The following is a 13,684-nucleotide window of genomic DNA, read 5'->3' as shown; positions in this document are numbered from 1 at the left end:
AATCACAATCTGTAACAAGAATTCCAACAAGAGTTTCATAAAAGTGTAAAAAAATTGCATACTGATGCACCGTTTCAATTGTCATCTCTCCAAATTCCTTTTACTTAGTTTCGGATATGATGTAACTATTCATTGGGAAGATTGTTCTGGGGGGGGGGGGGGGGGGTGACCAACTTCTCGTCCCGCCACAATTTAACGAGAGCTTAATCATACATTCTCTTGAATCTTTTGTCGAAGGTGTACAGTACGTGTACTACCATAGATACACGTCTTATTATTTGTTGCAAAAATGGAAGGTCATCTGTTCAGCCTCTCGTTTTGCTGTTAAATTTACTGGGCAAAGTAAGAGATGGAAGGGCTATTCTCATAAGATTATATACAGATGGAGATTAACAGCCACTTGTTACTGATGTATTTTACTTTGTGTCAAAAATAGAAAAAAGTTCTTTGTTGTTCAAAGAGATTCTTTAATTAAGAAATTATGCGGTTAATAAAAATATGTACACAAATTGCTTTAAGGTACAAATTGACCCAACAAAGAGAAAGAAGTTGTCTAAAATTATTATCACCCCCTATTTTATTTTTCTTTATAATTCCCCATTTAATTAATTAACCTTTCCAGAAGGAGAAGCTTCTTAGCGAATTTACTGTTTAATTCTAGTAACATAAGATGTACACCCCTTCCAGGTAACAAGACTCTTTTCTCTACTGAAAAATATGGTTAGAAAATTAAACAGCAAACAGACAATAATAATATTTTTATACAGGAAATAACAATAGCGAGATATTAGCCATTAATTTATTGAAATATTTATTATGTAACAACACCGACACCAATTTACAAATAACGGTATAAATGACGTAACCTGTAAAAAAGTAGACAATATGTAATTTTTCCAAATCAAGAATATTTATAGATTTTTATGCAAAGTTTATTTTTCAATGAGATGCAGTCGCGTCTGTAACATCCATTCTTCAATATTTAATGTGTATGTGGGAAAAAGTCGCGTTATTTCTAAATTATTTTTCAATTAATTTTCCATTTTTGATTCAAGAATTAAAAAATAATATTTTTTCGCTTAATTATTTTTTCTTGTTTCCAATTAAATTTTTGCATGTTTCGTCTTTTTTTTGTTTCGTGTCTTTCGTGTGATTTAATTAAAAAAAAATTGTCAACTACATTCTCCTCCTCTACCTCTTTCCTTACTTTCCAACCTCCCTCTTTTTGGTTGTAAAAAAAAGAAAATTCATCAATCAAACCATTTTTTATATCATTTGATTAACTTGTTATTATTCCATTAGAATAGAATAGAAAAAGACAATAGATATTAGTAGTGTATCATATATATATAAACTCAGGTAGTGTACTTTATTACTAAATTTAATTTATTTATCAAGAATTATCTCGTTGTTCAGTTTTTTTAATAAAAAAATTCTGATTGAAACAAAGTTCTTACATTTCAAAATAAAAAAGGGTGTTACCATTAGTTATGTTTCAGCAACATCCAAATTATATTCAATCAAATAACATTTATTCACAAGAACAACAACAACAACAGCAACAGCAACAACAACAGCAACATATTACAAGTACCACCAAAGATAACAACAACTACATGAATTATAACAACTACAACAACAATAGTCATCATCATCATCATCATGTCAATGAATATGATGACTCTGGTAATATGGTTATAGATATGAATGCTTTAGTTCCTAATCCAGGATCAACTTCATACATTAACTCATCTTATGACGATAACAGCAATAACAGTAATGAAAGTGATCTTGAAAATTCCGATATTAGTGCTCAACATAGTTTTTCTTCCATTAATAATTCAATATTACAAGATCAGAACAATAATTATTATTATGATGATGATTCAACACCAAAATTAAATATGAATAGTAGATATGAAAATGATCCAACACCTATTGTGGATAACAACGGATTCGTACACGAACAACAGCAACAACAACAACAACATCTACAAGTACAAGGACAAGGACAAGGACAGCAGCTACTGACTGCAGGGTTACCTCAACAAGAATTAAGTTCTAAATTCAAACGATTATCAGTTGCTATTCTCAATACAAGAACATCAGGTGATTCACATCAATTTATGAATTCTTTTCAACAGAATATAGAACGAGCAAATAAATCATCTTCTGAGGAATTTACATCTGGTCGTACTAGTAAATATTATCAAAAGATTTATCAAGGACCAGAAAGTAATGAATCGAGTGACAATCATGGAAATAATGCTTATGCTCATAGAACATCTGCATCTGATATTAGTTCAATCAGCACCGGAGGATCTAGTATTCGTAGTATGGAATCTCATGAAGGACTGAGTAACGAATCTTCAACAGGATTTACATTTCTTCCAGCATCATACAATCTTCGTGGAAATAGACTCTCCCCTGATAAACATACTCTGGATGAAGTTCCTGTTCGAAAAGATTTATTAGAAAAAGTTGATCATTATCCCGATTCAAGAGTTCATGAATTATCCGAACAAGAAAAGATTAAATTATTTATTGCAACCAAAGGTGATATCAAATTAGCTGATCAAAATGGATTGAATATCATTTATCAATCCGATGAAGAAACTAGATCAATGGAAAGTGAATCCATGGATGAAGGTGAACAAAATGCCGCAAAAGTTGCCAGAGCAGCTTATGAAATTGCGTCAGTTGCAGCACAAGAATTACAAGAAGAAGATTTATCATCATTATTTATTCGTGCATTACATCCATTTGATTCAGCTACATTACAATCTGAATCGGATGCTTCTATTTGTTTATCATTTGAAAAGGATGATTTAGCATTTGTTCATACTATTGATGAATCAGGATGGGGTGAAGTTACATTAATTGAATCATTACAACGTGGTTGGATCCCCATGAATTATTTCAAAATGGCAATTGCTGATGAAGATGATTTAGATGATGATGATGAATCAAGGATTCCAAATTGCAATTATTTAAAACCATTATTTCATGCTTGTGGGAAATTTTTACTTAATCCTTTAAGTCATAAATCTAGAAAAGGACAATATACATTTTCAATCAAAGTAATTAATTCAATTAGAGATGGAGTTAGATTGTTATTACAAGAAACTGATTGTTTATCAAGATCAAATGAAATTGTCACCAAGAAACCAATTGTTAGAAAATCAAGAAAATCTTTATTGGCCGATTGGTATAATCTTATGGTTAAAGCTAATGAATACAAAGGTACTTCAAATTTTAATAAAATTGAAATCTTAACATTAATGATTTATCAAGTTACAAGAAAAGCTGTCAATTTCTTACAAGTTTGGTCATCTGAGCGAGATAACATCGCACGAGAACAACATGAAGAATCTCAATCACAACCACAATCTCCAGAACAAAAAGCACGAAAACATCGTGATGATATGAATGATTTCCCCTTATTAAAAACCCCACCATTTGCCAAACAAAGAATAACGGAAATTAATGGTATTCTTTATTCTTATTTTGGTTTAATTTTGGGAAGATTGGATTTAATTGAACATAATTCAGTTGGATGTGAAATTTTGGAAACTTTAACTCATCAAATAATTCTCCTTCTTCGTGAATTATTATTCATATCTAAATCAGGTTCCGATTTCTCGTCGGAAAAACCCAATGATTTAGATTCTTCATTGGATGGATTATTATCATTAGTTAGTGATTTGGTTGGCAGTGTTAAGAATCTCGTTGCCAGAAATGTGAATGATATGTCTGTGGCTCGTAATAGTGGTCAAACATCATTTTCATCTCCTCTGGTTCATGGAGATCGTGATTATCAATATACTCCAGAAGGTGGAGATTTGATCCAAATTGCATCAAAAATGGTTAAAGCTATAAGTTTAACTGTTACTTCAATTCGAAAATTATTAGAAGTCACGGGTGATTTTAAATTAAGTTCAGAAAGATCATATCCTGATTATTCCATAATGAGAATCGAACCCGATGAATTTGTTCGGAAATGTTCAATGGGAATCGCAAGAAATGAAAATATTAATCAACAATTAAATGGATTCAATATTAGTCGAAGATATAAAGCCAATAGATATTCTATGATTAGATCAGGTCAAACTGGAGATTTGGGCTTCACCGAAGGTGGTGCAAGTATTTTACAACATATTATGACAATTGACGAAGATGATGAAAATAGTGGATCTATTTCTCCATTTAATGTGTTTTCTGCCGAATTTGAACCATTTACTACGGATAAGGAATTGGAAACTAATATCAATGATGAATTATTAGTTGATAGTTCAGGGAATTTGTTGGGTGCTTCATTTAAAGGATTGGTTTATACTTTGACTAATGAAGATTCTCCACCGGAATATTTCTTTGTATCGACTTTTTTCATTTGTTTTAGAAGCTTCGCTTCCGGGATAGATTTCGTGGAAGGATTGATTTCTCGATTTGATATTGAAACGAAACCATCAGATGTAAGTCAAGAAATGAAATTGAAAAAGAGAAGAAGATTAATTGTTAAGATGTTCCAATTATGGATGGAATCTTATTGGAATCATGATGCTGATTATAATTTGTTAACCACTTTAATCAATTTCTTTAATGAGGGTGTTAGTTTATTATTACCATTGGATGGATTACGATTAATTGAAATCGCGGCAAAATTGTCTTCTAAACCATTGGTGGAAAACAAACCAAGAAAACCAAGAAATAACAAACAATTAGTTGAAAGAAGTATTGCCGTCATCAAACCAAATAAAAAGAATGTTACTGATCATCATTATATAAATCCAAATAGATTTTCTGTGGTTGATGGTTATGAATTATCAAAAATCAATACTAATTCTTCGACTTCAAGCTCAATAAAATCCATGTCATTGCCAATGCCTTTAGGTGTTGGAAATCAAACATCTAATTCTGGTTCACTTTTAACTAAAACTCAATTAGTCACTATTGAAAAAGCCAATCTTACTTATCGTTCCATTGTGGGTAATAGTTGGTGTTTGCCGAGATATATTGATAATTCTAAATATATCCCATTGGAATTGGTTAGTATTTTACCTAATTGGTATACTATTTGTGAACAAAGTTGGGTTTTATCAAATTATAGACCTAATTTATTAGATTTTAATGGGTTGGAGATTGCTAAACAATTAACAATTATTGAATCCCAGATTTTCTGTTCTATTAGACCCGAAGAATTATTGAATCAAAATTTCACAGCTAAGAGAGCTCATTTGAAATTAGCTCCAAATGTCAGACAATCATTATTGTTTACTAATTGTCTTTCTGGTTATGTGCTTGAATCTATTCTTCAACCTAAGATCACCCAGAAATTAAGAGTTAATATGGTTAAGACTTGGTTAAAGGTGGCAATTTCCTGTCTTTATTTAAGAAACTTCAATTCTCTTGCTGCTATTATCACGGCATTACAATCTCATTTAGTCACCAGATTATCTAAATTATGGGATAATTTATCGGAAAAGTATACTGAATTATATGATTATTTATCCAGAATTGTTCATCCAGATAAGAATTATCTTATTTATAGAAACAAATTGAGAAATTTTTTGATTTCAAATGATTATAATATTCCAATTGTACCTTATTTTTCATTATTTTTACAAGATTTAACATTTGTAACTGAAGGAAATCCAAATTATAGAAAGGCAAATACATTTTTAAATCAAAAATTAATTAATATCGATAAACATTTAAAACTTTGTCGAGTAATTGCTGATATTGAAACCTTACAAGTTTCCTATTTGGATTCCAATGCAAAGAAACAAGTTGAAAATAGAAGACACAGTTTATTATCATTATCAAGAACAAATCTGGAAGATAGTACCAACAACAATAACAACAATACCGTGGGGTTGAGTGATTTCTTTGTGGCTCCAGTTCCCGCATTACAAGAATTGATTTTGTTTGAATTATGGAAGGTTTGTCAGTTGAATAAGACTGAAGAAGACAGGGCTTGGAATTTGAGTTGTCTGATCCAGCCTAGAGATTCTGCTTAGATTGGGGGGAAAAGTTTGATGTAAATGGGTTAATAATTTTTAGATTTTTGTAGTTTATTGGTATTTAGAGGTGTATCAGTATGTGTTAATTTGTGTATAAGTGTTATACATATATAATTTTTGAGAAAACTAACGGGGCCAGTTTTTATTTAATTATTGGAACATTTGGCCTTTGTATTTTCTTCTCTTATCTGGTTTTGAAAAGCGGTCATTGACTAGCTTTGGACTGGACCGGATAAATTGAAAAGATTTATTATTCATTACGTCCTGATTTGCAGGTGTTCGGAAAGAATTAAATTTTACCGAAATCGTTAAAGGAACAACATTCTACAAGCTGTATTATCAATTCAACACAGCGATTTCAATATGTAATTAACGCTTCACTTTATTGAAAGATCTAAGGAATTTAAGGAGATTCAAATTCTTAAGTTCAGCTTGGTAATGTATTTCAATATGCAACATTTGAACCAATAACAATTTGATACAATAGTAATTAGATATGGGAAAAAAATATTTAAATTCTTTAGTCTTAAACTTTTACTTTCTTTTATCAGAATAAGAGTCAATTTAGTACATTAACATTATCAATAAAGCTTAGAGATGAAATATAATTCTCTAAGTAGTATTATTGGAAGGCGGCAAATCACGACAGCGGCGAAGAAACGAGCAACCAATACATCATGTTCTTCTCCAACATCATTGTGGACTAAGAAAATGATAGAGATACCAGAGATCAGTATTCGTACTTTGAAAGAAAAGTTAAGAGGATTTTCGGTACCATCTTTGTTACCAGAGCGAATAAGACCTATAAATAAACTTGATATAACCATTGACAAAGAAAACAATATCAAATTGAATACCCCAATTACTTTGCAACAAGCGTGGAATTATTTCTATGCATTAAATCAATGCCCTCGAAATGGTCCTCGAAAATTGGAATACATTAGAAGCAGGTGGTTTGGAATGACTGATTTGATGAGAAACGAGTATCGTTTAATTTACCAAGAATTGCTACAGAATGGGAAGGATGTTTGGGATAACCAACATGTCGACCTTAGATTGATTTTATCCGAGAACATCTCCGTACTTACTGGAGTTAAATATAAATTCATCGACAATAAAATTGTACTACAGGACGAAGTTAATCTAAACAATGCTGAGAAGTATTTTAACGAATTGAATAATCCGATCAACAACGGGGTTAATGCATTTGAAATTCTTTCTCACGAAGAAAAGCTTGAATACAGGGATGCCTATCTTGAATTATTGTCTTCTGGAAGGGATTTGTATAATGGGAAAATCGTCCCCCTTACAGGGGCTCCGTCGGAGGATGATGATCACCCCTATATTGAGCCCGAGCCTGAGCCCGAGCCTGAAGCAGCTGTCGGAATGGTAAAAAAACTCGGTAACACCAAGCTAAGAGACTTTTATGTTTCATTAGCGACTCCGCACTACTACCCCTCGGGTATCCGAGGACCCTTATTATCTCCAATTGTCCGGCAAGAATTTCCTTCCCTTTCCAAGGAACAATGGAACCATTGCATGACAATATATTTAGATCGGCGTTCTAGGAAGAAGGAATCCTCACCAAAGAAACAGGTGTCGTCTGGTACGGATGAATTTGAAAGAGATTTCCGCCATGTCTATGCCTGGATGTATTTTCGTTTCAAAGCCGGTCAAGATGGGGCTTTCCTGGTTTCTCTCAGTCAGAAGTGGAGTAAGCTTTCGAAGGAAGAAAGGAACAAATACGGATTGGAGTATCAAAAGATTTTGAATTCGGGTTATTGCATTTATAATAAAAAATTGATTCCAATACAGGAAAAGGCGAACATCGAGAGTCGCAAACCTCCAGCTAAATTTAGCTGGGGGGGTAGAGCATTTCGATATTACTGTGCAAAGAGAGCAGTTCAGCTACGAACGACCTCCACAAAGGCCAAGGAAATAAGAGAAGAGTGGAACAAGCTAGATAGTGACCAACGAGACGAATGGGTAGAGGAGCTTAAAAGATTGGTTTATGAAGGGAAAGGCGAATGTAATTCACCAACAATAATCAAGTTAATAGTCAAAATTAGACGAGCCCTAAATTCCCAATCCAGAGGAGTTACACTGGGAGAACAGGAAGTGGCTCTTTCTCGGGAAGAAATATGGAATTATTTCGCAACTAAGCGAACAAGAGAATTGGCCGACACTGAAGTGGCGAATATCTCAGTTGCACATACGCAGAAGAAGGAATGGAATGAAATATCCTTACAGGAATATGATAGACTTGAACGAGAGTACAAGCAAGCGATTTCTCATTCAAAAGATGCAATTTGGCCGAAACAGCTGGAATGAGTGGGGAAGTTATGAATCAAGAGGATGAATTTAGGCTGTGCATATTTTTAGTTTTTCTTGTATTCAGTAGAAGTTACATGAACATGATTTATTTGAAACTGTTTCCTCTCTTAGATAGCAGCATTAAGCATTTATAGTACCAAACGCGACGATGTCCACTTAATGAATACTAGTCAACCTCTGAGTTCAGATGATGCGCGCGATTTTCAACATGGTTAGAAAAAAAGACGCGTCCAAATAGCACTACTATAACAATTGATGGTCCTTCATCAAATGACGTCAAACATTGAAGAAGCTAAGGCGTTTCTAGAGACGTCTAAGCGTATGAACCTTAGCATCTTAGACGCCCAAGAAGAGTACAAATCACAAACCAAACTCGTCGATCCTCGTGCTATAGATGACGAAATAAATCATAAACTAGGAATTTTGGATAAATTGCGCTTCACTTACTTAGAATCCATGTCTCGGGAAGAGCTACTTCGAAAGATAGACGATGATGATTTAGATATTGGCCAGCTGGAAATTAGACAAATTGAACAAGAAACAACAGAGGCGGAAAAGGAGTATCAGAAATTAGAAACAGAATTGTATTTGAAAGTTAATGAACATGAACAAGATACAAGGGAAATACTTGAATTATATAAAACATACGAAAGTGAGATTCAGGTGTTTAAAGATTTACTTGATGACGCTGAAGCTTTGGAGAACGAACTACAAAGCATGATAAATCTGTGCGATCCCGATGTACTGTTAATAATTCAATCTAAACTTGACCAAGAGAATCCAACTGGGGATTTTGAGTCCGAAATTGAATGGAATAAACTTCAAACCGAGCTTGAACAAAAGCAGTTAGATGAATTGAGTAAACAAAAGGATGAGATAAAGGCTCAATTGCGAGAAGTCGAAAACGAGAAAGAGGAAATCCGCAAGAGATTATTGAACTTAAAAACAAAAGCAGCCCTATCGGCAAACAGTCAGGATCAATGGAGCGTGGTAGAGAAAGGAACTCAAGAATATGCACAATTCGCTAAACATATGCTGGAAATACTTTTGTTGCTTTCGGCTGAGCCAAAGGATATTAAAGTTCAACAGTTAGATTCAGAAACTTATCAATTGGATGTATATCCTTACAAAATGTCAAAAATTTCAGTTGTGTATACTAGAAAATTCAACATAATAAGTATTGACGGGATAAAGGATACCAATAAAATCAAGCAGTTCATCCATTCCATAAACTCATTTGTTCCGAATGACAGTATTAAGTTCATGGATTTAGTAGGAAGCTTTTTAGCAGAATTTATAGGTCAATAGGAAAAGTACTAGGCGTATGTTTATGTTCGTAGTGGTAGTGTTGTAAAGTGTGGGGTTTCTAATCTTTCATCGTGAGGCTGAAGACGAAACATCTAAAGCAAATTCACTACAGCAATCGATCAATAACTGTAGGAGGATACCAACCATGTTCGAGGTAGGGTCCTACCGGTGATAATTTTGATTGACGACATTACCGGTTATTTCTGAATGTTGTTGTCGTCACCTAATTACTACATTTGGATTGTTCCGCTCGAATAAATTCCTTCTACTTTTGATCCTCGGCTGAACGTCGAAAACCGGAGCCAAAAAAAAAAAGCTTTTTTAGTTAATTTTTACGTTGTAAATTTCTAAATGGAATTAAGCAACTCCACTTTTTCTTGTGACAAGATAAACTTATATGTTGAATGGACACACTATGGTTACTACCACTACTATTGTAACACCACAAGCAGCAGCAACAGTCGAAAAGAGACAGGAGATCATTAACAATTTAATTAACTTAGCAAAACAAGAACAACAAAACGGAAATACAGCAATCACATCTGATAAGTTAAATAAATTATCAACTTTATTAAATTCACAATCAACAACAACAACACAAACATCATCAAACAAGAAGAGGCTGCAAGTCTATAATAAGTTTAATAAGTTACCACAAGTACCCGATAAACCGAAATACCCTCCACTCTTTTCAAAGTTTGATTTAGTTAAAGCTACCACACATTCGACCAACCCTAGAAGAAGAAGAGATAGTAATAATTCGTCAGTATCAGCATCTTCAGAAGATCCAAATAGACCAATACGAAATAGCAATAATAATTATTATAGAAATCAAGGGGAGAAATTAACATTTAAGAAATTCGAAAATATGGTTGTAACGGCATTAGAAAACGTTGCTAATATAATGGATAATTTACATTTACTTTCGCATTTCCCAATGTTTCCTAAATTCTTACTGAGATTGTTAAAACAAACCAATAAGCTTTGGGTAATCATCTTAATATTCTTGGTTAGAAAAACAATATCCCAATTACTTAATGTTATCCGTAAGATTAATAAGGTACGTATTGAAATGGATTTATTAAATAGACAAGCAAAGAAGAATTCCACTGCAATGAATGAAGATATTGAAAAGAAGTATAATAAAGTATTAAAAGATTTAAAATTTGATAAAGTAATGTTAATAATTGAATTGATTGGTAATTTCTTAGATTTAGGATTCAATTTAATTGAGTTATATCAAGTCATCTTACCTGATTGGACTATGAGTATATTGAACTTCGCAAGTATGGCAATGACTGTTTACAGAATGAATAAAGACGATGAATATGTAGATGACGATATTACAGAAGATTTGATATAAAATGATTTCCCTCTGGAAGGTTGATTTAAAAAACTATATAGTTTATACATACATAATATTTTTTTATATAGAGATACAAAGTGTAGCTGAAATAGATTGATGTTCTTTCATTGTTAGCCCCTAAACAAACAGCTCGGGTTCTTCATTTACTCAACCCATTCTGTACTTTTTACCAGATTTCTCTCTTTCGATAGTTTTGCAACACCTTTCGATGCTATCATATACAACGCTACCAATCAAACTCCATTCAAGGAAAAAAATGGGAAGCGGAATTTGATTTCGTCAACATTTGATGGTTGTAAAACTTATAAAGCCATAAAATACAACTGTGCTTTTTAAACTTTAAAGATGTCATTTGATGGGTTATTGGTTGAACAGGAGCTGTATCTAGAGAATATAGACCGACAGATTGATGGTATTACACAGTCTATCCTTATTAAATCGTCATTAGAAAATGATTCTTCATTGAGACAGCAATTCATGATTGAAGTTGATGAAGGGATACAACAAGAAACAGATGAAAATGATCTAAGCAATCAATCCATAACCCAACTAAATAGTCGATTTGAAGTTGTCAACAAGAATATTCATGAATTATCCCATTTGATAGAATTGAATAAGAAATTGACTGAAATAAAGTCGTTGTTAGACAAACCAAAGACAATTGTAGACTTATTAGATTTACAGCAATTACATAACTTATTCAGATCAACTTCTATTACCAATTCCAATAGTTTCATCATTTATAAACAAATAAACAAGCAGTATGATAACTACAAATCCACATTTATTCAACAATTGAATGATTATTTAAAACTTTTGATTCCTGATTGTTATTCAATTGTCAATATTTCAATCTTAAGTGACTTCAATCTGTTTATATCTAAGAATGCATATGTCCTAGACACCTATAATCAATATAAACTACAATGGGATGAGATAATAGATTCAATACTTTCCCATGACAAACAGATTTCAGTCTCACATGAAGAAGATGAAGATAGCATCGCAATGGCTCTTTCAGACTCCTCTCTGCCAGAACAACAGCCATCGTTTTTATTATCATTAGCAAACTTTATGAAATTTATCAATGAATTAAACAATGAAAATATCAGAAATTATCTAAATTCAAAAATCCAACCCATGATAACCAGCAAAATATCATCCAACATTAATCAAATAATAAACAACGAATATCAGATCAATGAATTAAACGGTCTAGTTAACTTAAGCAGACAGACTCATTGGAGTATATTAAGAAGATTGGAGAACCAACCAGGTGGAGCCATTGATGAGAAATTGAATAAGTTGTACTTTGATTGGATAATTGATGGATTTATAGATCGAATTAGAAATGAATTTAAAAATAGTCTGTTTGAAGTAGTGGAAGAAGTTGAATTTGATATACCCGAAGAAATCGAAGTGACTGGCAAGAGAACGAATGGAACGAATAATTCAATATCACATGCCCCTCCACCTCAACCAGCAGCGCCAGTCATAGAAGCAGTGCCTTCGAAGGCTGAAGATGATTGGAATGCTCAATGGAGTGATGATGACAATGAGCCAGTTAATCAGGATGCAGATGCGGATTCATGGAATGACCAGTGGGAGAACAGTTGGGATGAAGACGATCATGCAAATCACGATAGGAAACAAAAATCAGGAGATGAACAAGAAGACAATTGGAATGATCAATGGGAAGAAGACTGGGATGAGGAAGAAGATACACCTACTGCACAGCAGTCTAAACCGGATCCAAAAGAGAAGACGTTAACACCAACCCCTGCGCAGCCAATAATAGCCCCAACTCCAATTGAAAGTAAAACAATAGAAACGAAACAAGTTCAGAAAAAGGGCAGCATGCAAATCACGCAATTGCCTAATAATTTGATCACCATTCTTGAAGAATTTAAATCGCATTCAATTGATTTGAGATATATTGTGTCCGCAATTGAATCATTGTCTTTGGTCACATATACTCCTTTATCAAGTTCATTTTTGATGTATAATGATTTTCAGTATTTGTCATCTAAATCAGACATATCTGAATTCATCAATTTTGTTGAATCACAATGGAATCAAGTACGAAATGAGTATTATTCTGAATTTGAATCTATTTTGTCAGGGCTTGATTTGGGTGGAACGTCGGGGGACGAGGGAGATAATTACGATGATATATTGGACGATTATAATATGGGGGAAGTGAGTAAGGTTTACGAGTGGTTAAATAAATTATTTGAAAAGAAACAATATCTTAAAAGTAATAAATATAAATTCAAACAATTGATTATTGAGTTAATGAACTATGGTAATAAGTGGTTAATTTCGAAGATTGTGGAGTTACCTGATATAAGCGAAATGCAATGTAATAAAATCACACAAGTTATTGATTCATTGAATAATGTTACAATTCCAATTCTTCAACAGATTCAAATTCCAAAGGATTCTGTCGAATCATATAGTAAGTTAAACAATGTTCAATTCTTGTTAAATAATCATTTGAGAGATATTATGGATAGATTTTACGCTGGTGATTTATATGATTTGACAACTGAAGAATTAATTAGAATAATTCGTAATGTCTTTATCCAAAGTGACGTCAGGGATAGTTGTATAAATGAGATTATAGAATTTAGAACCATGAATTAATCCAAAAACA

General features: G+C 32.8%; 5 protein-coding genes across 5 annotated transcripts; all 5 read left to right on the top strand. All coding sequences in view use genetic code 12, as the record gives it.

Moving 5' to 3' along the window:
* Nucleotides 1-1,490: 1,490 nt before the first annotated feature.
* On the top strand, nt 1,491-6,017 carry BUD5 (Ras family guanine nucleotide exchange factor; the record flags this gene model as incomplete). The annotated part of the gene is made up of 1 exon (XM_049408907.1): nt 1,491-6,017. One exon carries the CDS (start codon nt 1,491-1,493, stop codon nt 6,015-6,017), a length of 4,527 nt encoding a protein of 1,508 aa, XP_049261864.1.
* A 714-nt stretch (nt 6,018-6,731) lies between these two features.
* J8A68_004899 (uncharacterized protein) lies at nt 6,732-8,351 on the top strand (the record flags this gene model as incomplete). Its single annotated transcript, XM_049408906.1, has 1 exon — nt 6,732-8,351. The coding sequence occupies one exon, from the start codon at nt 6,732-6,734 to the stop codon at nt 8,349-8,351; it is 1,620 nt and encodes a 539-aa protein (XP_049261863.1).
* Nucleotides 8,352-8,624: 273 nt separating this feature from the next.
* J8A68_004898 (uncharacterized protein) lies at nt 8,625-9,662 on the top strand (the record flags this gene model as incomplete). Its single annotated transcript, XM_049408905.1, has 1 exon — nt 8,625-9,662. One exon carries the CDS (start codon nt 8,625-8,627, stop codon nt 9,660-9,662), a length of 1,038 nt encoding a protein of 345 aa, XP_049261862.1.
* A 397-nt stretch (nt 9,663-10,059) lies between these two features.
* J8A68_004897 (uncharacterized protein) lies at nt 10,060-11,025 on the top strand (the record flags this gene model as incomplete). The annotated part of the gene is made up of 1 exon (XM_049408904.1): nt 10,060-11,025. The coding sequence occupies one exon, from the start codon at nt 10,060-10,062 to the stop codon at nt 11,023-11,025; it is 966 nt and encodes a 321-aa protein (XP_049261861.1).
* A 348-nt stretch (nt 11,026-11,373) lies between these two features.
* Nucleotides 11,374-13,674, top strand: DSL1 (Dsl1p; the record flags this gene model as incomplete). Its single annotated transcript, XM_049408903.1, has 1 exon — nt 11,374-13,674. One exon carries the CDS (start codon nt 11,374-11,376, stop codon nt 13,672-13,674), a length of 2,301 nt encoding a protein of 766 aa, XP_049261860.1.
* Nucleotides 13,675-13,684: the final 10 nt, after the last annotated feature.

This window comes from Hemisphaericaspora subhashii, assembly GCF_019202705.1.
Source record: "Hemisphaericaspora subhashii strain CBS 10753 chromosome Unknown scaffold37, whole genome shotgun sequence".
NCBI classification, from domain to species: Eukaryota; Fungi; Ascomycota; class Pichiomycetes; order Serinales; family Debaryomycetaceae; genus Hemisphaericaspora; species Hemisphaericaspora subhashii.
This window is presented reverse-complemented; position numbering and strand designations above follow the sequence as displayed.